The 26,470-nt window shown below is 39.4% G+C and overlaps 1 protein-coding gene across 2 annotated transcripts in view; it reads left to right on the plus strand.

The window, feature by feature from the left end:
- The window catches only part of LOC149129304 (protein mono-ADP-ribosyltransferase PARP15-like), a 110,087-nt gene that overhangs the window by 77,847 nt on the left and 5,770 nt on the right, over window positions 1-26,470 (plus strand). For both annotated transcript variants that reach the window (XM_089346599.1, XM_089346598.1), the window contains 2 exons: window positions 12,638-12,694; window positions 26,171-26,316. In XM_089346599.1, the coding sequence (XP_089202725.1) occupies window positions 12,638-12,694; window positions 26,171-26,316 (203 nt within the window). The remainder of the gene's footprint in view (window positions 1-12,637; window positions 12,695-26,170; window positions 26,317-26,470) is intronic.

The raw sequence follows: 26,470 nt of genomic DNA on the forward strand, positions 1-26,470 counted from the left end.
TAATTTTAGCAAAACATATTAAGCAACACTAATAATAAATCAAACAACATAAAAATAAATAGGATTTTGATGGTTTTATAGATATTTCAAAATTATGATGCTATGATGATAGGTGTTTCCATTATTTTGTTCAACCCCTGTATATGTCTCTCACTGAGCAAGCTATCACTGTTCCTTCCCAGTGGTTTATTAGAGATTTCACCTCTGCTTTCTGCTATGAGATTACTCTTGTCAGTAAGAACTGTATTTTCATCATTTCCTCTACTGCTGTTTTCCAATACCCATCTTTTGATAGATTCAAGCCCTATTTCTCTGAACTAACGATTTTTTCTGTATTGCTCTAGTTTCATCACATAATTTCAGTTCCGTGAGTTGAAATAATCCTCTTTCTCTCCATTGATCATACATACATACATAGGCGTAGGAGTGGCTGTGTGAAGTGCTCTGATGTTTCTTAGGTCTAACTTTTCTCTCTAAGTACTTACACTCTGTCGAGTATGCACACTGACATTACACATCCATCGGAGCATACTTGCTTTGTTTCTTGCAAGCTTACGCATGTCCTCAGCAGTCATGGCCCATGTTTCAATGCCATGAAGCATGGCTGTTCGTACACATGCATCATACCGTCTGTCTTTTACTCTGAGTGAGAGGCCCTTTGTCACCAACAGAGGTAAGAGCTCTCTAAACTTTACCCAGGCTATTCTTATTCTAGCAGCTACACTTTCAGTGAACCATCCCCCACTACAAACTTGGTCACCCAGATAGCGGAAACTATCAACTACCTCTAGTTTTTCTCCCTGGAGTGTGGCAAAGGTTATTTTCTGCACATTTTCATTGTTTATTGTTCCTGAGCATCTGCCACATACAAAAACTATCTTGCTAGTTAGCCTTCCTTTAATATTGCAGCACCTCTTATGTGTCCATAGCTTACAGTGGGTACATCTTATGGAGTTTCTACCTATGCCTTTTCTACAGATCAAGCAGGGCCATCTACCTGAAGGGATTTGTGTTTTGTCTACCTTCCTACTTATTAGGACTTTGGTTTTAGCTAGGTTGACTCTAAGGCCCTTCGATTCTAGTCCTTGCTTCCACACCTGAAACTTCTCTTGTTCTGATAGTGACTCAGCAATTAGGGCAAGGTCATCAGCATAGAGGAGCTCCCAGGGGCATCCTGTCTTGAATTCCTCTGTTATAGTTTGGAGGATTATGATAAATAGGAGGGGGCTGAGGACTGAACCTTGGTGAACCCTTACCTCTACCCGGAATTCTTCACTATACTCATTGCCAACCCTCACCTTACTGACAGCGTTCCTGTACATGGCTCGCACAGCTCTCACTAACCATTCATCTATCCCTAGTTTCCCCATTGACCACTAGATAAGGGATCAGGGGACCCTGTCAAAGGCTTTCTCCATGTCAATGAAAGCTAGGTACAGAGGTTTATCTTTGGCTAGGTATTTCTCCTGCAGCTGTCTTACCAGAAATATAGTATCAGTGGTGCTTTTCCCAGGCACGAACCCAAACTGCATCTCATCTAATTTGTTGGGCTATGACCCTCTCGGTGACCTTCATTACCTGGTCCAACAACTTGATACCTCTGTAATTGTTTGTGTCTAAAGCGTCACCTTTACCTTTGTAGCAGTTGACTATGATGCTGCTACACCAGTCATTGGGTATGACTCCTTCGTGTATCACCTGCTTAACTATATGGGTGATTAGGCTATAGTCAACACTGCCAGTGATTCTTGATGGGCCAGGGGCTTTCCCGGTCTTCATACTCTTGATTGCTTTATCTACCAAGGTACTGTCAATTAGGATAGCTGGTCCCTCTGTTGGGTCGACATTCGGCAGACTCTCTTTCTCCCGTTCATTCTCTTTATTGAGCAACCTTTCATAGTGGCGTCTCCAAACCTCTTTCTTTGCAGCCTCGTTTAGTGCAAGCATACCATCATCCATGCGAACACATTTCTCTCCCACGACATCACAATTCTCCCTCACACACTGTCTTGCAACACAAAACACTTCAAGTCTTTGGTCCTCACGGCACAGAACATTGGCAATTTATTTTCTTATCTGCTTCCCCTCTGGCTAAGTAAACCTGTCGCTTAGTTTCCCTTCTGGCAGTCTGATACAATTCCCTGCTACCACCGTTCTTCCAGTCCTTCCAAGCCTGTTTCTTTTGTCTAATAGCCCTGTCTACCTCCTTGTTCCACCACCACGTTACTCTGGGTCGAGAGGGGACCTTACACCACCCACAGATCTGGTCGATGGCTTTCAACAGGTTGTCCCGCAGAAATCTCCAATTGTCTTCCACGTTGTATGATGCTATATCCCCTTCTATTTCGTCAAATGATTCAAGTAACTTGTCTCTAAGTCACTATACCATCATCATCATCATCATCATCGTTTAACGTCCGCTTTCCATGCTAGCATGGGTTGGACGATTTGACTGAGGACTGGTGAAACCGGATGGCAACACCAGGCTCCAGTCTGATTTGGCAGAGTTTCTACAGCTGGATGCCCTTCCTAACGCCAACCACTCAGAGAGTGTAGTGGGTGCTTTTACGTGTCACCCGCACGAAACCGGCCAAGGCTCGAAATGGTGTCTTTTATGTGCCACCCGCACAAGCCAGTCCAGGGGCACTGGCAACGATCTCGCTCGAAAATCCTACAGGAGCCAGTCAGGCGGTACTGGCAACGGCCACGCTCAAAATGGTGCATCTCATGTGCCATCCGCACAAGAACCAGTCCGGGGGCACTGGCAACGATCTTACTTGGCTTGCCGGGTCTTCTCACGCACAGCACATTTCCAAAGGTCTCGGTCAGTAGTGATCGCCTCGGTGAGGCCCAATGTACGAAGGTCTTGCCTCACCACCTCAGCCCAGGTCTTCCTGGGCCTACCTCTTCCACGGGTTCCCTCAACTGTTAGGGTGTGGCACTTTTTCATGCAGCTATCCTCCTCCATTCTCACCACATGTCCATACCAGCGCAATCGTCTCTCTTGCACGCCACAACTGATGCTTCTAATGTTCAGCTTTTCTCTCAAGATACTTACACTCTGACGGGTATTCACATTGACATTACACATCCAACGGAGCATACTGGCTTCATTCCTTGCGAGCTTACGTATGTCCTCAGCAGTTACAGCCCATGTTTCACTGCCATGTAGCATGGTTGTTCGTACGCATGCGTCATACAGTCTGCCTTTTACTCTGAGTGAGAGTCCCTTTGTCGCCAGCAGGGGTAAGAGCTCTCTAAACTTTGCCCAGGCTATTCTTATTCTAGCAGCTACACTTTCAGCGCACCCACCCCCACTACTAACTTGGTCGCCCAGATAGCGGAAGCTATCGACTACCTCTAGTTTTTCACCCTGGAATGAGATAGAAGTTGTTTCCTGTTTGTTTGCAGTCTTTATTGCACCTGAACATCTGCCACAAACAAAAACTAACTTGCTAGTTAACCTGCCTTTGATGTTGCTGCACCTCTTATGTGTCCATAGCTTGCACCGGGTACATCTTATAGAGTTACTACCTACTCCTTTTCTACATACTGAGCAGGGCCATCTACCTGAAGGGGTTTGTGTTTTATCTACCTTCCTACTTATTAGGATTTTGGTTTTAGCTAGGTTGACTCTAAGGCCCTTCAATTCTAGACCTTGCTTCCACACCTGAAACTTCTCCTCTAGTTCTGATAGTGACTCCGCAATTAGGGCAAGGTCATCAGCATAGAGGAGCTCCCAGGGGCAACCTGTCTTGAACTCCTCTGTGATTGCCTGGAGGACTATGGTAAATAAGAGGGGGCTGAGGACGGAACCTTGGTGGACCCCTACCTCTACCCGGAATTCATTGCTGTACTCATTTCCAACCCTCACCTTACTGGCAGCATCTCTGTACATGGCTCGCACAGCTCTCACCAACCATTCTTCTATCCCAAGTTTCCTCATTGACCACCAGATAAGGGATCGGGGGACCCTGTCAAAGGCTTTCTCCATGTCAACGAAAGCCAGGTACAGAGGTTTATCCTTAGCTAGGTATTTCTCCTGCAACTGTCTCACTAGAAATAAGGCATCAGTAGTGCTTTTACCTGGCACAAACCCAAACTGCATCTCATCTAAATTGATTCGCTCCCTAATTAGTTGGGCTATGACCCTCTCTGTAACTTTCATAACCTGATCTAACAGCTTGATGCCTCTGTAATTATTTGTATCTAAAGCGTCACCTTTACCTTTGTAGCAGTTGACTATGATGCTGCTACACCAGTCATTGGGTATGACTCCTTCGTGTATCAACTGGTTCGTAATACGGGTGACTAGGCTATAGCCAACACTGCCAGATATTTTGAGCATCTCTGCAGTGATTCCTGATGGGCCGGGGGCTTTCCCGGTCTTCATACTCTTAATTGCTTTATCTACCCTGGTACTATCAACTCGGATAGCTGGTCCCTCTATTGGGTCGACATACGGCAGGCTCTCTTTCTCCCATTCATTCTCTTTATTAAGCAATCTATCATAGTGGCATCTCCAGACCTCTTTCTTTGCATCCTCATTTAATGCAAGTGTACCATCATCCATGCGAACACATTTCTCTCCTACAACATCACTATTCTCTCTCCTACACTGTCTTGCAACACGAAATACCTCGAGTCTTTGGTCCTCACGGCGCAGAACATTGGCAAATCTTTCCTTATCTGCTTCCCCTCTGGCTAAATAAACCTGTCGCCTAGCCTCTCTTCTGGCACATTGGTACAATTCCCTGCTACCACCGTTCTTCCAGTCCTTCCAAGCCTGTTTCTTTTGTCTAATAGCCCTGTCTACCTCCTTGTTCCACCACCACGTTACTCTGGGTCGGGAGGGGACCTTACACCACCCACAAATCTGGTCGGTGGCTTTCAACAGGTTGTCCCGCAGAAATCTCCAATTGTCTTCCACGTTGTATGATGCTATATCCCCTTCTATTTCGTTAAATGCTTCAAGTAACTTGTCTAAGTCTCTGTCCGTTTGCAGGGTCTTTAAGCTTCCACACCCTTCTCTTCCAAGCCTGTCTAATTCTGGGCACCCATTTTGCCTTGATCCCAAAGTCGCTAACTACTAATCTATGTTGTGGGGTACATTCTTCACCAGGGTAGGTTTTGGCATTTATAAGCCGCCCTCTTTCCCCATTTCTGGCGAGGATGTAGTCGATTTGGCTAGAGTGTCTGCCGGAGCGGTAGGTGACTAGGTGACTGGCAGGTTTCCTGAAGTTGGTATTGCAGACCATAAGATCGGTTGCATCACAGAACTCCAGCAGTCTGGTTCCCGCCTCGTTGCGGGAACCGAAGCCATAGCCTCCATGTATGCCATGGAAGCCTCCAGCACGACGTCCGACATGACCGTTGAAGTCTCCAGCCACAAAGAGAAGGTCCCTGTCACTCGTCGACGAGGTAGTTTGCAAGAGGGTGTCATAGAATTAGTCTTTCAGACCATCTGGTAGCCCCGGTTGAGGTGCATAGGCTGAGATGACAGTAGCTAATCTATGATGAAGCACTAGTCTGATCTTAAGTACTCTGTCACTTACTCTAACGACCTCGATTACCTTATCCACCCATTTCTCCGCTAGAAGTATTCCTACGCCCTCGACCCCGTCAGTGTTCCCTGCCCAGAAGATCTTGTACCTGTGTTCTTTGCCTGTGAGGAACCTCGCAGAACCTCCTCTCCATTTTACTTCCTGGATGTAGCACATATCTACGCGTCTCCGTTCAAGCATCTCAACAATTTCACCAGATCTACCTTTCAGCGTGCCGACGTTGAGAGTGCCAATCCTAACAGTATGGGTGTTGGGGGTGTGGGCCTGTAGCCTGGGAAGGGGAAAAGCAGTGTCGTGTACCTGAAAAGAAAACTTGTAATTGGAAGAATTCATAAGCAAAACAGTACCTACAACCTGCAAACATTTCTCAAACTTAATGCGCTACCCAAAGGTAGGGGAGAGGATGGCCAAGGCCTCTAGATGGGTTCCGGGAGACAGCCGAGGTTGACAGGATGACGGAGGAATGAACATCCGGTGGAGGGGGTGGGAGGGCGGGTTACCGTCAGCGAGTAGATAGGGCTCTTAATTGTAGATTTTAAATATTTGAGAGACAACAATGCATAAATCGTAATTTTTAAAAGAGCAATGAATTTAGGAAGCTTAGAAAATGAATAAGTATGAATTTAAGACAACAACTGAATTCAATTGAATTTCATGGAGAGAAACAAGATAAATAATAGAGGGCAAACTAAAGCGCGAAGGTATGAGATGTTTGAGGCCGTAAATAAATAAAAATCTCTATCTTATCTGCATCTTGGCGATTTCGTCGTAGTATGTCAGCGAGATAATTTAGAATGGATTTCTCATTTATATATAGCCAGAACCTGAAGACCTTAAGGAAAAACTACGAGAGAGAGAGAGAGAGAGAGAGAGAGAGAGAGAGGATGGAGGGGTAGACAGAGGCATGGCGGGAGAAAAGATCATCATCATCATCATCATATATATATATATATATATATATAAAGAGAGAGAGAGGGGGGACCAGTCAAACAGCACATCACGCTGTAATTCTTGGGCTGAGAAATCAACACTTAAAAGCCATAATTTTAAGGAGCGATAAGAATTTTTGAATAAAGGAAAATGGGTAGGGGTGGGTAGGTACCGTCAGCGAGTAGATAGGGCTCTTAATTGTAGATTTTAAATATTTGAGAGACAACAATGCATAAATCGTAATTTTTAAAAGAGCAATGAATTTAGGAAGCTTAGAAAATGAATAAGTATGAATTTAAGACAACAACTGAATTCAATTGAATTTCATGGAGAGAAACAAGATAAATAATAGAGGGCAGACTAAAGCGCGAAGGTATGAGATGTTTGAGGCCGTAAATAAATAAAAATCTCTATCTTATCTGCATCTTGGCGATTTCGTCGTAGTATGTCAGATATATATATATATATATATATATATATATATATATGTATATACATATATATATGTGTTTATATATATGTATTTGTATGTGTGTATGTATATATATGCATATATATGTATATGTGTATATATGTATGTGTATATATATATATATATATATATATGCGTATGTATTTGTGTTTTATGGGCGTAGATGCATATACATGTATATGTGTATGTGTGTGCATATTTGTATTTATGTATATATGGGTATGGATGTGCATATATGTGTATTTGTGTATATATGTGTATATGTATATATATGTGTATATGTATATATATGTGTATATATATATATATATATATATATATATATGTATCATCATCATCATCATCATCGTTTAACGTCCGCTTTCCATGCTAGCATGGGTTGGACGATTTGACTGAGGACTGGTGAAACCGGATGGCAACACCAGGCTCCAATCTAATTTGGCAGAGTTTCTACAGCTGGATGCCCTTCCTAACGCCAACCACTCAGAGAGTGTAGTGGGTGCTTTTACGTGTCACCCGCACGAAAACGGCCATGCTCGAAATGGTGTCTTTTATGTGCCACCCGCACAAGAGCCAGTCCAGGGGCACTGGCAACGATCTCGCTCGAAAACCCTACTAGGCCAGTCAGGCGGTACTGGCAATGGTCACACTCAGGATGGTACATCTTATGTGCCACCCGCACAAGAGCCAGTCCAGGGGCCCTGGCAACGATCTCACTTGGCTTGCCGGGTCTTCTCACGCACAGCACATTTCCAAAGGTCTCGGTCAGTAGTCATCGCCTCGGTGAGGCCCAATGTTGGAAGGTCTTGCCTCACCACCTCAGCCCAGGTCTTCCTGGGCCTACCTCTTCCACGGGTTCCCTCAACTGTTAGGGTGTGGCACTTTTTCACGCAGCTATCCTCATTCATTCTCACCACATGTCCAAACCAGCGCAATCGTCTCTCTTGTACACCACTACTGATGCTTCTTATGTTCAGCTTTTCTCTCAAGATACTTACACTCTGACGGGTATGCACATTCACATTACACATCCAGCGGAGCATACTGGCTTCATTCCTTGCGAGCTTACGCATGTCCTCAGCAGTCACAGCCCATGTTTCACTGCCATGTAGCATGGCTGTTCGTACACATGCGTCATGCAGTCTGCCTTTTACTCTGAGTGAGAGTCCCTTTGTCGCCAGCAGAGGTAAGAGCTCTCTAAACTTGACCCAGGCTATTCTTATTCTAGCAGTTACACTTTCAGCGCACCCACCCCCACTACTAACTTGGTCACCCAGATAGCGGAAGCTATCGACTACCTCTAGTTTTTCTCCCTGGAATGAGATAGAAGTTGTTTCCTGTTTGTTTACAGTGTTTATTGCACCTGAACATCTGCCACATACAAAAACTAACTTCATAGTTAATCTGCCTTTGATATTGCTGCACCTCTTATGTGTCCATAGCTTGCACCGGATACATCTTATAGAGTTACTACCTACTCCTTTACTGCATACTGAGCAGGGCCATCTACCTGAAGGGGTTTGTGTTTTATCTACCTTCCTACTTATTAGGATTTTGGTTTTTGCTAGGTTGACTCTAAGGCCCTTCGATTCTAGTCCTTGCTTCCACTCCTGAAACTTTTCCTCTAGTTCTGATAGTGACTGCGCAATTAGTGCAAGGTCATCAGCATAGAGGAGCTCCCAGGGACAACCTGTCTTGAATTCCTCTGTGATCGCCTGGAGGACTATGATAAATAGGAGGGGGCTGAGGACGGAACCTTGGTGGACCCCTACCTCTACCCGGAATTCATTACTGTACTCATTTCCAACCTTCATCTTACTGACAGCATCTCTGTACATGGCTCGCACAGCTCTCACCAACCATTCTTCTATCCCAACTTTCCTCATTGACCACCAGATAAGGGATCGGTGGACCCTGTCAAAGGCTTTCTCCATGTCAACGAAGGCCAGGTACAGAGGTTTATCCTTGGCTAGATATTTCTCCTGCAGCTGTCTCACTAGAAATATGGCATCAGTGGTGCTTTTACCTGGCACGAACCCAAACTGCATCTCATCTTAATTGATTCGCTCCCTAATTAGTTGGGCTATGACCCTCTCCGTAACTTTCATAACCTGATCTAACAGCTTGATGCCTCTGTAATGATTAGTATCTAAAGCGTCACCTTTACCTTTGTAGCAGCTTACTATGATGCTGCTACACCAGTCATTGGGTATGACTCCTTCGTGTATCACCTGGTTCGTAATACAGGTGACTAGGCTGTAGCGAACACTGCCAGATATTTTGAGCATCTCTGCAGTGATTCCTGATGGGCCGGGGGCTTTCCCTGTCTTCATACTCTTAATTGCTTTATCTACCCTGGTACTGTCAACTCGGATAGCTGGTCCCTCTGTTGGGTCGACATACGGCAGGCTCTCTTTCTCCCATTCATTCTCTTTATTAAACAATCTATCGTAGTGGCATCTCCAGACCTCTTTCTTTGCAGCCTCATTTAGTGCAAGCATACCATCATCCATGCGAACACATTTCTCTCTTACACTGTCTTGCAACACGAAATACCTCGAGTCTTTGGTCCTCACGGCGCAGAACATATATATATATATGTATATATATATGTATTTGTGTTTTTGTCCTCCCCACCATCGCTTGATAACTGATGCTGGTGTGTTTACGTCCCCGTAACTTAGCAGTTCAGCAAAAGAGACCGATAGAATAAGTCCTGTGGTCAATTTGCTTGATAAGAAGCAGTGCTCCAGCATGGCCGCAGTCAAATGACTGAAACAAGTAAAAGAGTATACATTGTTGGTCTCCCCTAAGATGAACACCATTTTCTTCTATGTGGTTGCTCAGTTGGCAAGACTCCATGACCATAGCATTGCTTGTTTGTTCCATCTACGCCGTGTGTGCTAGTCCGTTGCTGGATAATGACACGCCAGAGTTGGACCAGTATCTCTGAGCCTTCTGGGTGTAACACTGTCACCATCAAGAGCTTCAGTTTCATTCCCACCGTTATTCACAATATTTTGTATTGTTTCTCTTGTCACTCATATGAGTCAGCAATTATCAGGCTAAGCAATTGCCAATGTGTCTATTGTGACACCATCACTAAATGTATCATCAATGAGATCATACGGAGATTCCAACCACTTCCATTCATTATTTTTTTATTATCACAACTGATATTATTATTATTTTCATTTTTTTGCTACTATTTGTCAGTGTTAATATTTCCTCTGATCCGACATGAGTTTTGGCTAAATTATTATTATTATCATTATTACCATCATTATTATTATACCCACTTATTATTAAAAGGTATTATTGAATGTTGTTTAGTCTCAACTTTTGTCTTGTACTTGAGATGATCAGAAATACGTGAATGTTTAAGGGAATAGCAGGAGCAAGAGAGACAGCTTGGTGAAGAGATGAAATTCCAGAGGTCTGTTAATAGATTCCGCAGATTGTGAAGAGATCAGCAATGGATATTCCTGTGTGATAAAGAGACAAATGCGGCTTCACACCTTTGGGGTCAGCAGAGGTCAAATGTGTTTACTACTACTAGTGATCAATGAGAGCACTGACCTTGGCCTTGAAAAGAACGAAGTCAACTTGTTATAATTTTAATTACTGATAGAAAAAAAAATAATACATATATATATATATATATATATATATATATATATATATATATATATATGTATATATTGATGTTCACCTCATTGAATTTTTGAATTTCTGTTTTTTATCGTGCATTTAATTGTGTTGTTACAATAAAAGGCATGTTTACATATTCGGGTAGTCAGGAGAAAAGAAAGATAAAATTTTCACACAAAATTGTAGATATTTAAAGTTTCTAAATTTTTTTAGAGATGTTTGTTTGTATGTCTGATCAGAGAAGACTGTAGTGTTTTTGCAATAAAAAGGATGTTTGCATTTTTGAATACTCAGAGAGAAAAGTAAGGAAAGAAAAGGAGGGTAAAATTTTCACAGAAAATTGTAGGTATTAAAGTTTTAAGATTTACTAGAGTCGATCTTTTACATGTCCAAAAAGAGAAAACTGTAGAGTTCTTAGAATAAAGATGTTTACATTTTCGAATACTCAGGGAGAAAGGAAAGGATAGGTATTCACAAAAGTTGTAGATATTAAAGTTTTTAAAGCTGATCATTTGTGTGTTTGAAAACTGTAGATATTTAAGTTTCTTATTTTGAGAGAGATTTTAAATACTTGCAGGAAATTGTAGATATTCCAGTCTTTGAGAGTTATTTTTCAGTTGTCCTCCAGGGTTGTATTAGTGTTTCTGTATCTTCATCTGCTAAATGGCCAAAGCAGCAGAGAACATGTCTAGCTGCTGTCAAGGCTGGTACTCTAATTATTATTATTATTATTATTATTATTGCCTTTGCACAGCTTCTAACGCTGGAGATGTACTACAGTATCAGCTGTTCACTACCAGTGAACTAAGGTAACACCTCTTATTTTTCGAGCACCTTCCAGAATATTCAAGCGGTTCCAAGCAGTGCTGTTTTCTGCAAGTGCTCCACCCTAATTGCAGCCCCTATTTGTTCCACGTACTTCTCAAGGTTTTTGCTCGATTCTCATCAACACCTAGAGTTTCCCAGAGAACGTCATCACACTTCCCCACCACTAATCCTCTATAAATTTCTAAAGTAGAACATCTACTGACCCCCATTGCCTGACTGGTAGAGGGCTGTGAGCACCTGACGACATTCTAGGTGCCAGGTGCCCGGTCTCTGTTGTTTCTTCACACATGACTGCAACTCCATTAAGGAGAAGAGCTGTCATAAGGATAACTTCCAGATGTCCTTGACTTGGCAGTGCTATGGGGGAACACCAGTTTGAGACAAGTTCTACAGGCATGGATGCGCTGTCAGACGGGCTTGTCTGAGGTGCATGCAGAGTGGCGAAACCATTCTGCATGCTCTCGTTTAGTGTCCAGGCATTGTTGACTTATGGGGTTATGTTGAACAGCTACTGTCACATGTGAGACGGATCCATCTGTCAAATGAGTCTGTAGTGATAATTGCCCTGCCGCCCTCCTTCAATCAGGCAGGCAAGGCAGTTTTCTTTTGCCTGGTGGCTGTGTTGAAAGAGTTTGTGTGGTGGACAAAGCTGAAGGGCATGAGGACAGATACATTCCTCTTTGGTAGAACTCTCATTGACTTCTTCAAAAGGATATTCAGAGTGGAGATGGAAGTGCTGTCCTCGGGTGAGTTTATCAAAAGATGGGTGGAAGTTTCAAAAATGACAAGAGTAGATGCTACCTCTCTAAGTGTAGACCTGCGAGTCGGAGAGAAAGAATTGGAGAGGGCACCTGCCCATAGGGTTTCAGGCAAATCTCAGACAGTGGGGTTCCTCAATTATTCCTAGAGGCGTTCCTGTATCAAGGGGGCCACATCTCTCATCATCCTCCCTCCCACCTTTTTTTCTTTGTACCTCTGTATGCTATGCATATGTCTCCTCTTTCCCAGTGTATACTGTGTAAACCTCTTTCTTTTTTTCCATTTATCATTTCATTATTACATGTAAACCACCACACTTTGTGTCTGTCTTTGTATTGTCTCACTTAACTTTGGCCTTTCTGGGAAAATAAATGAAATCATCATCATCATCATCATTATTATTATGTTCTACCTTTCCTTTCTTTTATATAAGCTACATACGAGTCTGGATCACGGTGGAAAGATTTCATAACTTTTATAAAGAAAACAGGTAAGGTACCATGCAACTGTAAAACTGATATTATCATTATTATTATTATTATTATTATTATTATTATTATTATTATTATTATCATTATTATTAATCAGCAGTTTTATTTTTATAACGTGCTTTCACTTCACTACCGAGCGCAGCTCTATGTGCCTTGGGTATGTGCTGTGGTGTTCTTATGGTTACTGTATTGAAAGTGTTTTGCGTAGGATGTGTGCAGTGCCCAGTAGTGCAATTTTCTGTATGTTATATATATTTGTAAGTCCTGGTGTTTTTGTTATGTATTTGTCTGAATATTTTTTTTATTATACCTAAGGCACCTACTATGATAGGAATTGTTTCTGTTTTTAGATTCCACATTCGAGTTACCTCTATTTCCAGGTCTTTGTATTTTGAAAGTTTTTCCATTTCTTTTAGGGAAACGTTGTCATCTGCTGGTATTGATACATCAATTAGAAAGCATTTTTTTCCTTCATGATCTTTGACAACTATATCTGGTCTATTTGCCTTAATTTCTCTATCTGTGTGTATTGGCATATCCCAGAGTATGGTTGCTTACTCGTTTTCTGTGACCTTTTCTGGCGTGTATTTATACCATATTTTTTCTGTTGTTATTCCATAGTGTTGGCATAGCTTTCAGTGTATATAGGTCCCAGCTCTGTCGTGTCTGTGAATATATTCCTTCTTAGCCAGGACTGGGCAGCCAGAGATAATATGATTTATTGTTTCTTGTCCATCTCCACATATTCTACAGTTACTTGTTATGTTTCTTTTCATTATATGTTTTTGATAATTTCTGGTGGGAAGGCTTTGGTCTTGTGCAGCAATTAAAAATCCTTCAGTCTCTGCTTTGAGTCCTGAGCTTCTCAACCATTGCTGGGATTTTTCTCTGTCTATTTCTTTTGCATTTAGTTTAGCCCAGTATTTACCATGTAGGGGCTTTTCTTGCCATCGTTTTATCATGGTCCGTTGCTGTTCTAGTTTTAGTTTGGATTTCTTTTGTTTTATAGCTTTTGTTTCTTCTTCTTCTTCTTCTTCTTCGTATTTGTTAGGTAGTATGATTTCTTGTTTGTATTTGTCAGCTTCCTTAAATACTGAAAACAGCTTTTGTTTTGCTCGTGTTTTGTGGCTATTTGTATTAGTTTTCCTTGCTTCTGAAGTAGGTATTTTTGCAGTCCTATGGTGGTTATTTTATAATAGTTTTCCAGCTGTATAAGACCCCTGCCACCTTCTGTGCATTGTATATATAGCCTTTCTATGTTAGATTTTGGGTGGTGCATCCTATATCCTGTCATTATTTTTCTTGTTTTCCTGTCTATTTTAGATAGTTCGTTTAGTGTCCTGTTAAGGATATTGTAGCTGTAGCTTATAACTGGGACAGCTAAAGTGTTAATACCCATTATCTTGTTTTTAGCATTGAGCTCTGTTTTTAGTATTGATCTAACTCGTCTATAGTACCCTTTCTTTATTTTCTCTTTCATTTGTGTATGTTGTATCCTATCTAGTTCATTGACTCCTAAATATTTGTATGGCTGGCTTTGGTCTAATTCTCTTATTTCGTTGGCTTTATCTAGTGTGATGTTGCTACTCTTAACTAGTTTTCCTCTTTTCAGGGTTGCTTTGGCACATTTTTCTAATACAAATTTCATATCTATTTCTTTGGTAAATCCACGTACTGTCTGTAGTCGTGTTTCCCGCTGTTTATCATTTGTAGCGTATAGTTTTAGGTCATCCATATATAAAAGGTGGCTGATTGTTTTGCCATAACATTTGTATCCGCATCCAGTTCTATTTAGCAAGTCAGTTCAAGGTGTCAGTGCCAGGCAGAACAGGAGTGGAGAGAGTGTGTCTCCCTGGAATATTCCTCTTCCAATGGGGATGGCTTTGGTTTTTATGAGACCCTCTTTCGTCTGGAGCTGTAGCACTGTCTGCCATTTATTCATGGAATGTTTTATATATTTCATGTTTATTGGTGCCACCTTGTTCATGGTTGGTGTTTCTAGGATTCATGTGTGGGGAATACTATCAAAAGCCTTTTCAATAATTGATCCAGGCCAGACTTAGACCTTTCTTCTTTCTGTGGTTGTCTTCAGTTATGGCTTTATTGATCCTTAATTGATCTTAACACTCATATGAGCCCTTGCAGTATCCCTTCTTCTCTTCTGGAAACAAGCTGTTTTTGTCCAGATGCTTGCTCATTCTTTGCAGTAATATTGCAGCAAATTGTAGGGAGACAAATTACTGGGATATGATTTCGTGGGTTTGCCATTTCAGTGGATTTTGGAATTAGGATAGTCTTCCCTTTCATGATCCATTCAGGCATTGCCGCTGGCTCTGCTAATATGTCATTAAATTTCTCAGCCAGCTCTTTGTGTGTTCCTGATACGTATTTTAACCAGAAGTTGAGGATCTTATCATGCCCGGGTGCCTTCCAGTTACTTAGTTTTTGCCTGGGGGACCTCTTCAGTTGTTATATGGGTCCAGAGTTGTTCAGGTGCTGTTTGTTGTTTCGATAGATCTGTTCTGAGGTTCTTCCTTGCATATTTCTTTCCAAAATTCTTCATCTCCTTCTGCTGTTGGTGCTGCATTTATTTATTTTATTTTATTTTTGCCGAGTTCTTGGTAGAATCTTTTGGGGTTGGAGTTGATCTGTTTGTTTTGTTCAAAGTGATGTTGGCATTTCACATAACAGCCGATTCTTTGTGCTTTACTGAGTATATCTTGCTTTAGCTGTTCTTTTACCTGAGGTGTACCTTGTTCTGTAATTTTGTATTTACGTAGCATTTTACTTCACCTCTTGTTATTTGGTAGTGTTGATTGTCTACTAGTTTTGTTAGGGATTGAACGATCCTTTCTCTCATTTTCTATTTTTCTGGATATTATTTATTCACAGGGTTTGTTTAGGTGGTGATGCTCTTCTTTGGATGGGTTTTAGCAGGTATCCAGCTTCTTTTGTGGCCACAGAGGCTGCTGCATATATTATATTATCTAACCTGGTCGTATAGACATTTGTTTCTGTGACTATTAGTTCTGTGATGGCCAGGTTTGTGGTTTTTATTATTGATGCTGTTTTATTATCAATTTTAGTTTTTGGGAGCTATAATTGGTGGTCTATAACTGAGATCTGTGGCTTTCAATTCTTTGATTATTCTCATTTTTAGAGTATCATAATCATTCGGTTCCCCTTCACTGTTTCCAGGTTTTAGATTTGTTTCGTATTCCCTCCCGTTCATATTTTTGTCTGTGGTGTTCTGGTTTGGTGCTTTTTACACATCATTATGTATTCCTACGGTGTAGGTTTGTTGTCTTTCATTGTTTACTTTGCTTTTGTTGGAAATGTTATGTCTGTCGTCGTGTTTTACAGTTCCAGTGCTTATGATATTATTTGGCATTGCTATGTGGTTACTATCTACATTTTCCTGATGTATTTTCCCTTTTAAATGTTCTGTTTCTGTTTCAGATATTTTTTTTTGTTTTGAGAATATATCTTCATATATTAGCTAGTTTATTAGGGTTCATTGTTGTATCCAACTCTTTATCTAGGCTATTTTACTTCTAGATTTTATATGTATATCTTGTGGTGTTTTCATTCTTTGGGTAGAGCATTGCTGTAAAATAAGCATGTAGGACTGAAATATGTTCCTCATGTGTCCATTTATGCTCTTATGATTTTATTTGCGGTATTTTCTGCTATGTAGGGGACCAAATTAGTAGTGGGGGGCATGCATGGAGAGTGTAATAATTAAAATAAGGATAGGATGGAGAAAATGCAGAAAGCTTTTACCTCCATTGGCAACCAAAGGTTTCTCCCTCCCAAGTGAAAGGAAGATTGTATGATGCATGTATATGAACAGTAATTCTATACGGGAGCAAGCCATGGGCCCTGAATGTAAAGGAGATTTGAAGATTAGAGACGAATGGGGCTAGTATTCACCTCTGGATGTGCAATGTAAGTAGTCGTAAGAGGAATTAGATGCAGTGTGTAAGAGAGAAGAGCAGGCTCCAATTGTCTGTTTTGGCATGGTTCCTATGGCTTGATGCCCTTCCAAATGCCAACCACTTTACAGAGTGCACTGGGTGGTTTTTATGTGGCACCAACGCAGGTGCTTTATACATGGTACCAGTAGAGGTACTTCATACATGGTACCAGTAGAGTTGCTTTATACATGACACCAGTAGATGTGCTTTATACATGGTACCAGTAGAGATGCTTTATACATGACACCAGTAGAGGTACTTCATACATGGTACCAGTAGAGGTGCTTTATACATGGTACCAGTAGAGGTACTTCATACATGGTACCAGTAGAGGTACTTCATACATGGTTCCAGTAGAAGTGCTTTATACATGGTACCAGTAGAGGTGCTTTATACATGGTACCAATAGAGGTGCTTTATACATGGTACCAATAAAAATGCTTTATACATGGTACCAATAAAGGTGCTTTATACATGGTACCAATAAATGTGCTTTATACATGGTACCAGTAGAGGTGCTTTATACATGGTACCAATACAGGTGCTTTATACATGGTACCAGTAGAGGTACTTTATACATGGTACTGGCACATGTGCTTTTCACTTGACAGCAGCACAAGTGCTTTTGCATTGTACAAACATGTATGTCATCGTCATCATCACTTAACTTCCTCCTTCCTTGCTGGCATGGGTTGGATGGTTTGTCAGGAGCTGGCCAGGTAGGAGCCTGCACCAGACTTTCGTGTGTGTTTTGGCAGGGTTCTACAGCTGGATGCCCTTCCTAACACCACCCACCCAGAAGAGTGGACTGAGTGCTTTTTACACGGCACTTGCTCACGTGAGGTCAGTTTTGGTAAGGTTTTTACAGCTGGACGTCCTTCCAAATGCCAACCACTTCACAGTGTGGACTGGGTACTTTGAAGTGGTACCAACACTGTCAGGGTCATCAAATAAATTGCAAGACAAAGACCCTTTGAGAGGTGAGCGGGTATTAGGTTTTAGTGTGATGGAGAGACAGAGGCAGAAAGACATGTCTTGTTGTAAGGGGATGTTCATGATTACCCAGGTAGGGAGAGAGAGAGGGAGTGATCAAGAATGAAGACTGTAAGAAGTGTACTGCTGTAAAGGAGACACATGGCTATCCAGCCTTGAGGGAAAAGCAAGCGAAAAAGAGAGTGGGAGGTAGCAAGAGTGTAAGTGAGAGGAGGAGAGAGATGGTGACGAAGTTCCAGGGCTTACTCATAAGGCGCAGGGATCAGAATATGAATGGGATTGTAAAAGGAGAGAGAGTGACAGGTGGTGGTAAGTGCCAGGGTATAACCTCAAGGTATGAAGGTCATAATATAAGTGGCAGGGTATTGCCAAAGAAGCATAAGGGCCAAGAGTAGTGCAGTGACTGGTGAAACCCTGGGTATATAGAAGGGGTGGGATACCATGGGATAGCAATGATGCAGTGAGTAGGGCCATGCGGAAGGGATTGGGGAGTGAGAGATAAGCCTAATGCATGAAGTGGAAATGTGAGAAAGTGATGTACTTTTGCTTGTTGGGGGTAGGATGTGTGGAAAGATTTATTGTTACATGTGGGTGGAACACACAGCACTTCTAGAACAGAGAGTCACTGATATGGGTGGATCTTCTCAAGAACTTCATATCACCAGACATCTGGAACCATTGTCATTTCCTATATGAAACCCAAAGACCTGAGATCAGTCCCCGCCACTTCGTCCCATGCCTTCCTGGGTCTCCCTCTTCCGTGGCTACCATCCACTTTCAGTGACCAGCACATCATTATGCATCTGTCTTCATTCATACACAGCACATGTCCAAACCAAAGTAGTCTTCTCTCTTGCATGCTGCATATGATTCCATTTGTGCCCAACTTTTCTCTCAATACATTTGCACTTTGTCATAATATACAATCAACAAAGTGTATTACCTGACATATTATACACTTTGCCTCGTATCAAAATAAATGGAAACTTGAATGAAGCAACCCTTGCTAAACCATGTGATGTATAGTGGTGCTCATCTTACAGAAGTTTCCAACTATTTCTATACACAAATATATATATTAAGACAAAGGAACTTATTTAGGGCTGTCCTCTGTTTTGGGGACATTTATCAAGACTCATTTATTTACAGAAAATTCATGCTTTTATACATATGAATGTTTGTTTACAAAATCTGGAGTTGAATTGGAAAGAGAAGGTTCTTTTTTTATCTTGAATCTATGTATGTGTGTGGTGAATGTTTGGAGGCTTGGTTAGACAGAAAAAAAGGGCAAAAGAAATAGAAAAAGTTAAGAAGAAAGACAGAAAGAAATTAAAAAAAAGATAGGAAGAGAGAAGGAAAAAGAGAAAGAAAGCTTTCCTTGTTTCTTTCTGTAATAACAACTATCCAAAATTCTGATTACCTCTGTCTTCTAAATGCATAAACCTGTACATCACTTCAAAGAATATATTCTCTAAATACCGCTAATACCTACATTACAAGTTATTAGCTGACCTGTCTAACATCTTATTACTTCCCCTAACCATCCCACTTACCACAGAGCATAATTTAACACCACATCACAATTTTAAATTAAATTTCCCCGATTAACTGAATTATCTATTTAGAATCTACATTGTACACCAGGTCAGATAATCCTCTATAATATATTCACTTTCCAGCTAGATTGCTGATTCACATAACACGTTATATTTTTTAATGAGTTTTTTAGTTATGTATTCTTTATTTTTTTTATTATTCCTTTACGTAGCCTATATTTATATTTTGTCTCACTAACTTTAAAAAGCATTCTTAGTTTTTAACAAGGGCATTATTTGTAATCATAGGGAGTAACCTACTGGTCACAAACACTGTTATATAGTACAATTAACAACACTGGATATCTCCCCCAGATATAACTCCTTCAACTAACACAGCCGGTCAACTACTCGTTTCCCCCACTTACTGCTCCTTTCATCTCATTAGAAGAACATACACATATGTGGAACCCAAATAGTCAATAAAATGTAAGCCTAAAGACTTAGTGAACATTTTCCTTTCTCTTTTTTCTTTTTCTTTTTCCTTTTCTTTCCCTTTTTCTCCTATTAATATTCCTCTAAATCATTCTGACGATGTTTGTTAAATAGAATGTGATAAATGCAAATTTACTTCGATTTGATAAACAGAAACAGCTGTAAAGGGTTCTGAACTACAATTAAACAATGACCTTTTAATACCAATGATCAACTTCTCATTATTAATTATTGCTCCATTTTTTTTGTTTTCTCTTTCTCTCTCTTGTTCTCTCTCTCTCTCTCTCTCTCTATATATATATATATATGTATGTATGTATATAATATATATATTGTTATGAACGCCCGCACGCGAAGCACCTCAACGAAGAGGAAACTCGCGCGCGTGAACGTCGGCGCTCAGTGAGTCGGGATGTTTGCTATGACTAAGCCCAGCTGGAGCACGTAACGATGACAACAGGCAAGGAGGAAGAAATAACACAGGACCATACGTTGCGTAGTGAAACTAACTTTTTTTTTCTTTACATCACAATACAAAACATTGCATAACAATAATTCTGAAATAACATGTAACAATAGCGTTTCCAAGCATATGTAACAATAGCACATGTAACAACAGTCTCCAAGCATTTAACATAATCAAAAGTTTACAATCAAAGTTCGTGCATCGAGAGTCAATCAAAAAGTTCTTTTACTTCGTTGTTTTTCTTTTCTTTGAACAACATGTAACAAAGTTCTCTCTTTTCTTTTCAACCATTTAACCAGAGTTAGCAAAGTTCTTTCTTTTCTTTTCAACCAGTTCACATCACAATTAACAAGAGTTAACGAAGTTCTTTTTCTTTTAAAACATGTAACGACAAAGTACATTTTTCTTTAAAAATATATACACAAACCTTTACCGTAACCAATTCACATCTCTCTCTACAATCCACAAGAAGTGATCAAATGTAGTCTACTACAATCTTTTTGCCTGCCACAACAGTTCCCTCTCTCTCTCAGACTCTATCCATTTCTGCTGACTGGTACCTTCTGACCATAGCCTCTCTCTCTTAGCCTCTTTCTGTCAGTCTCTCTGTTCATCTTGGTTCTCTTCACTCACTGCTGGCCGTCACACACTTGTTCTTCACTGGCTGCTTGACTTTACATCAACTGTGATCCATCTTCACTCGCTGACTGCTTCCACCAACTGCGTACACCAACTGCTGTACGCCAACTGCCATTCTCAAAACTATCCTACCGTATTTATGAGAGATACCGTACCCAACAGTCCTACGTTACCTCCTCCAAAGCTGGGTCAGTTTAGTACAGTTCCTAACTTATTTTTCTAAACTTTCGATGACCGGAAAGGGTCATCGATCATACTCCTATGCTAAAAATAACTGTGTTTGTTGACAGGACAAAAGAAATACCATTGTCCTCAACAACCAGAATACGGTTTCAAACCCAGCTCGGGGAATAGGGACATAACGTTATTTTGTATTTCGTCGGTCCGTATCAATATATTAGAAGGTTTGGAGGTGATGTACAAGAATTATATATTAGAAAAAATAATAAGGTACTCAGATATTTGGATGGTTGTACATTTAAAGATTTTTATTAATGTCACTTGTTTATATAAATTAGCGCTTGCATCTATTCTTGTAGATTCTCCAGATTTTATTTTTCTTCAGAGGATTTGTCTCTTTTTATAGTATTATTGAATGTGTAGGGGTGGGGAGAGATATATAGGATAATAAAAGAGGGTGAGGAATGGGGTGGGGGAAGTGAGAGAGAGTGTGTGTGTGTTTTTGTGTTGGTGTGTGTGTGTGTGTGTGTGTGCGTGCATGTATGTGTGTACCTGTGTGTCTGAAAGGAGTGTCAATGGGGAAAGAGAAGGAAAGGTGAAAGAAGAAAATTGTGTTTACAACTGGTCAGTTCTTTCAAGGACAAGTTGATTCTTGGCCTTTAAAAATGTCAAAACCAGGTGGGGCATTGTTTGGAAGAAAGTTGTTTTTCCAAAAAGTTGTCATCCTTGTCCAGTGAGAGAGTGTGGTGTGTGTGTGTGTGTGTGTGTGTGTGTGTGTGTGTGTGTGTGCGTGTGTGCTTGTGTATCTAAAAGGAGTGTCAAAGGAAAAGAGAAGGAAAGAAGGAAGGAAGAAAGGAAGAAGAAGGAATTGTGTTTACATCTATACAGTTGGTTAGTTCAAAAAAGGTAGGAGAGAAATATGAAAACCAAGTTAACCAGGTTCAATTCTAGTTGGCACAAAAATGTCCCACTATCTGGGTTTCTTGCCTTTTTTAGGCTCTGTTGTTCCAAAGTTGAATAATGATTAAGAATAATGAAATATTGTGATGAATCAATGAGTGAGGTATCTAAATATTGGTAAGTTCATTTTGTCATAGGCATAGATCAAAAATAAATATAAAATAGCATTTCCATAGTCATTTAACAATATAAATTGGCAAATGGTACCATTGTTTTAAATACTGAAATAACAAGTTCCAAATCTGTTATGGAATAAAAATACAAATAAATATAATTACAAAGATAGAGAAAGTATATGTAAAGGTACGAAAATACAAAAATAGTGACGTATGTGAAAGGATGAAAATTGTTGGTGAAATATATAAAAAAAAATTACAGTTTACTTTACAAATTTGGTCCTTCATCCAGTACAAATTATTACAAAAATAGTGATATTTCACCAGTCACAGCTATATACATATATATATATATATATATATATATATATATATATATATATATATATATATATATCATCATAAATATACAGGGATTAGCAATTGAGTTGCTTCTCCAACATACTGAAAATTCAGAAATAGCAGTCAAAGAACTACTGATTCCAAACTACAAATTTTTCTCTAAAGCGGATGGCGATATTTATGGCACACATAGAACAAAAAACCGGAGGGAAAAGCGTAAACAAACCAAGCCTTTAGTTAATTGGATACGAATCGTTTCATGGTTAAGTGAATGGAAATTTCACTATTCCAATCTTCAGCCCAAATATTCTGATAAATTTGAAAGTGTCTCTAAAAAAAATTCACGGTAACTTTTGGCCATGCGACACCAAAAATCAACGATAAGAAAGGCACTTACGAATTCATCGGCTAGCGAGTTCAGGCACCTCACCTCAAAGAAATCTATTCCATGTGCGTCACAAATAGTCCCGTATGAAAAAGTCCCGTGTGGAAGGATTTACGGTTTAACCATCTAACTTAGAGATATCAAATATAAAATATACAAGAATAAGGGCAGAGAATCGTCAATTAATAATAGAATTAATAATTAACAATTTTGCCAAGTAGTTCAGTATGAAAAAAACCTTTATCGGTAGAACTATTTATCATCATAAATATACAGGGATTAGCAATTGAGTTGCTTCTCCAACATACTGAAAATTCAGAAATAGCAGTCAAAGAACTACTGATTCCAAACTACAAATTTTTCTCTAAAGCGGATGGCGATATTTATGGCACACATAGAACAAAAAACCGGAGGGAAAAGCGTAAACAAACCAAGCCTTTAGTTAATTGGATACGAATCGTTTCATGGTTAAGTGAATGGAAATTTCACTATTCCAATCTTCAGCCCAAATATTCTGATAAATTTGAAAGTGTCTCTAAAAAAAATTCACGGTAACTTTTGGCCATGCGACACCAAAAATCAACGATAAGAAAGGCACTTACGAATTCATCGGCTAGCGAGTTCAGGCACCTCACCTCAAAGAAATCTATTCCATGTGCGTCACAAATAGTCCCAGGCTTGGTTTGTTTACGCTTTTCCCTCCGGTTTTTTGTTCTATGTGTGCCATAAATATCGCCATCCGCTTTAGAGAAAAATTTGTAGTTTGGAATCAGTAGTTCTTTGACTGCTATTTCTGAATTTTCAGTATGTTGGAGAAGCAACTCAATTGCTAATCCCTGTATATTTATGATGATAAATAGTTCTACCGATAAAGGTTTTTTTCATACTGAACTACTTGGCAAAATTGTTAATTATTAATTCTATTATTAATTGACGATTCTCTGCCCTTATTCTTGTATATTTTATATTTGATATCTCTAAGTTAGATGGTTAAACCGTAAATCCTTCCACACGGGACTTTTTCATACGGGACTATTTGTGACGCACATGGAATAGATTTCTTTGAGGTGAGGTGCCTGAACTCGCTAGCCGATGAATTCGTAAGTGCCTTTCTTATCGTTGATTTTTGGTGTCGCATGGCCAAAAGTTACCGTGAATTTTTTTTTAGAGACACTTTCAAATTTATCAGAATATTTGGGCTGAAGATTGGAATAGTGAAATTTCCATTCACTTAACCATGAAACGATTCGTATCCAATTAACTAAAGGCTTGGTTTGTTTACGCTTTTCCCTCCGGTTTTTTGTTCTATGTGTGCCATAAATATCGCCATCCGCTTTAGAGAAAAATTTGTAGTTTGGAATCAGTAGTTCTTTGACTGCTATTTCTGAATTTTCAGTATGTTGGAGAAGCAACTCAATTGCTAATCCCTGTATATTTATGATGATAAATAGTTCTACCGATAAAGGTTTTTTTCATACTGAACTACTTGGCAAAATTGTTAATTATTAATTGACGATTCTCTGCCCTTATTCTTGTATATATATATATATATATATATATATATATATATATACATACACACACACACATACGCGCACGCACACACACATATATACATTTATATACATATGTCACTGCTGGTGATATCAATTTTAAAATTTATCCACAGATGATATGAACAGTGGTAACATCTGATTTCAAATCTCAGTGTTTGAATGTTTTGTTTATAAATTTTTATATATATACACACACACACACACACACACACACACATATATATATATATATATATATATATATATATATATATATACATATACACACATATACATACACACACACACACACACACATAGACATATATACACACACACATATATATATTTTTCAAGAGGAATGAAGATAACGAACAATTCTTTACAAAAATGAAGATATTAGGACAGGCAATGATGTACAAGGGAAAGTGTCTTGTGGAGGAGCTCAATGAAACAGATATGCATACAATTTCTTGTACATTGTGAGGACATTATTCTACAGACTAAGTAAATAGTTCTAGATGGGTTGTGATTTTCATGTTTTCAGCCATTCTGTTTGGGTGAGAATTTTGTTATGAAGTATTTCCTGAAGGAGGTGTCATTTCTTGGGTATTTATAGAAGGGAAAGATCTTAAATTTTCCTTTTCCACATGCGTCTAAGTGTTCACTCAGTGGAATTTTTCATAGTTCCTCTTGTCGGACATGTTATCGGTGAATTCTGGCTCGTTGGCATAAAGAATTTCCAGTTTCACCTATATAATTCTCCTTGCATGTGGGGGCAGGTTATGCAGTATATTACGTTCCGCGTCTTGCAGTTCAGGTCTGCATTTACTTTGAAAGTGTGACCACTCTTAAATTTTATTTATTTATTCCCCTCTATATATTTGTAGATGGGGTTACTGCAGGTTCCACATCTACCATCTCCACACTCTTTTACGAAGAATTCGGTTTTATTTTCTGCTGAGAATTTCGCTCTTGTTAGGTGTTTCTTTAAGTTTTTTTCTTGGTGTTTACTGTTTTTTATGCAATATTTGTTAAGTAGGTTTCCCATTTGGGGTCATTGTAGGATTATTGGTAGGTTTGAGTGTATAATGTGAAACATGTTTGTGATTGTAGGGTTGTGTGTGCTTATGAAAGCGATGATGTTTTCTTTGTTTTTCTTTTTTGGAGTTCTGAGTTGTGTGATGTCCAGTTTTATTGCTCTTGCGATTCCGTTTTCTATTAAGGTGAGTGGGTATTTTTGTTCTAGTAGGAAGTTTTTAAGTTCCTCTAGTCTTATGTGGCGTGTCTGTGAGTCAGTCACTATGCTGCATATGCGTCTTGCCATACTATATGGAATGTTTCTCTTTATGTGGGATGGGTGGCAGGAGTAGAAATTTAAATATTGGTGTGTGTCGGATTTTTTGTTGTAGATGTCTGTTGTAACGATGGAGTTGTGTATATTGATGTTAATGTCTAGGAAGGGGAGTTCATTGTAGCTGGTATCTATCGTGAAGTGGATAGATGGGTGCAGTGTGTTGAGGATGTTGTGGAATGTTCGTAGATCTTCTGATCTGTTCCAAAAGACGAAACAGTCATCGAGGTAGCGTTTCCACTTTTTCTTGAGACAAATCCTCTGAAGAAAAATTAAATCTGGAGAATCTACAAGAATAGATAGAAGCGCTAATTTATAAAAACATGTGACATATTAATAAAAATCTGTAAATGTACAACCATCCAGATATCTGAGTACCTTATTATTTTTTCTACCATATATATATATATATTTTGTCAAAATATTCCTGTTTTTTATAAACTTTCAACTGAAAAAAGATTCATATTTTTATATTTGTTCTGAAATATTTGATTTCAGTTTGGACTCTAGAACCATTCCCTGTTACATGGTCAACAATGAAAGACAAGGAATTAATGAAAATTGTTCCATTAACACATGGACCAGAATATGATGACGTTGAGAGAAATTTCAGGATGATGTCTTCTTTATCTCATATAATCAGTGTTTGTATTTTTACTTCTACTTATAAACAATATTTGATGGTTTATTCTTTAAACTAAAATATTAAGGGACATTTTGTTTGTATAAAAGATTTAAATCTCATTCCATGAACCTATTTTGAGATGGTTATATGTGTTTTGGGATATTCACAAGAAA

Source organism: Octopus bimaculoides, unplaced genomic scaffold (assembly GCF_046866305.1).
Source record: "Octopus bimaculoides isolate indiv1 unplaced genomic scaffold, ASM4686630v1 contig68, whole genome shotgun sequence".
NCBI classification, from domain to species: domain Eukaryota; kingdom Metazoa; phylum Mollusca; class Cephalopoda; order Octopoda; family Octopodidae; genus Octopus; species Octopus bimaculoides.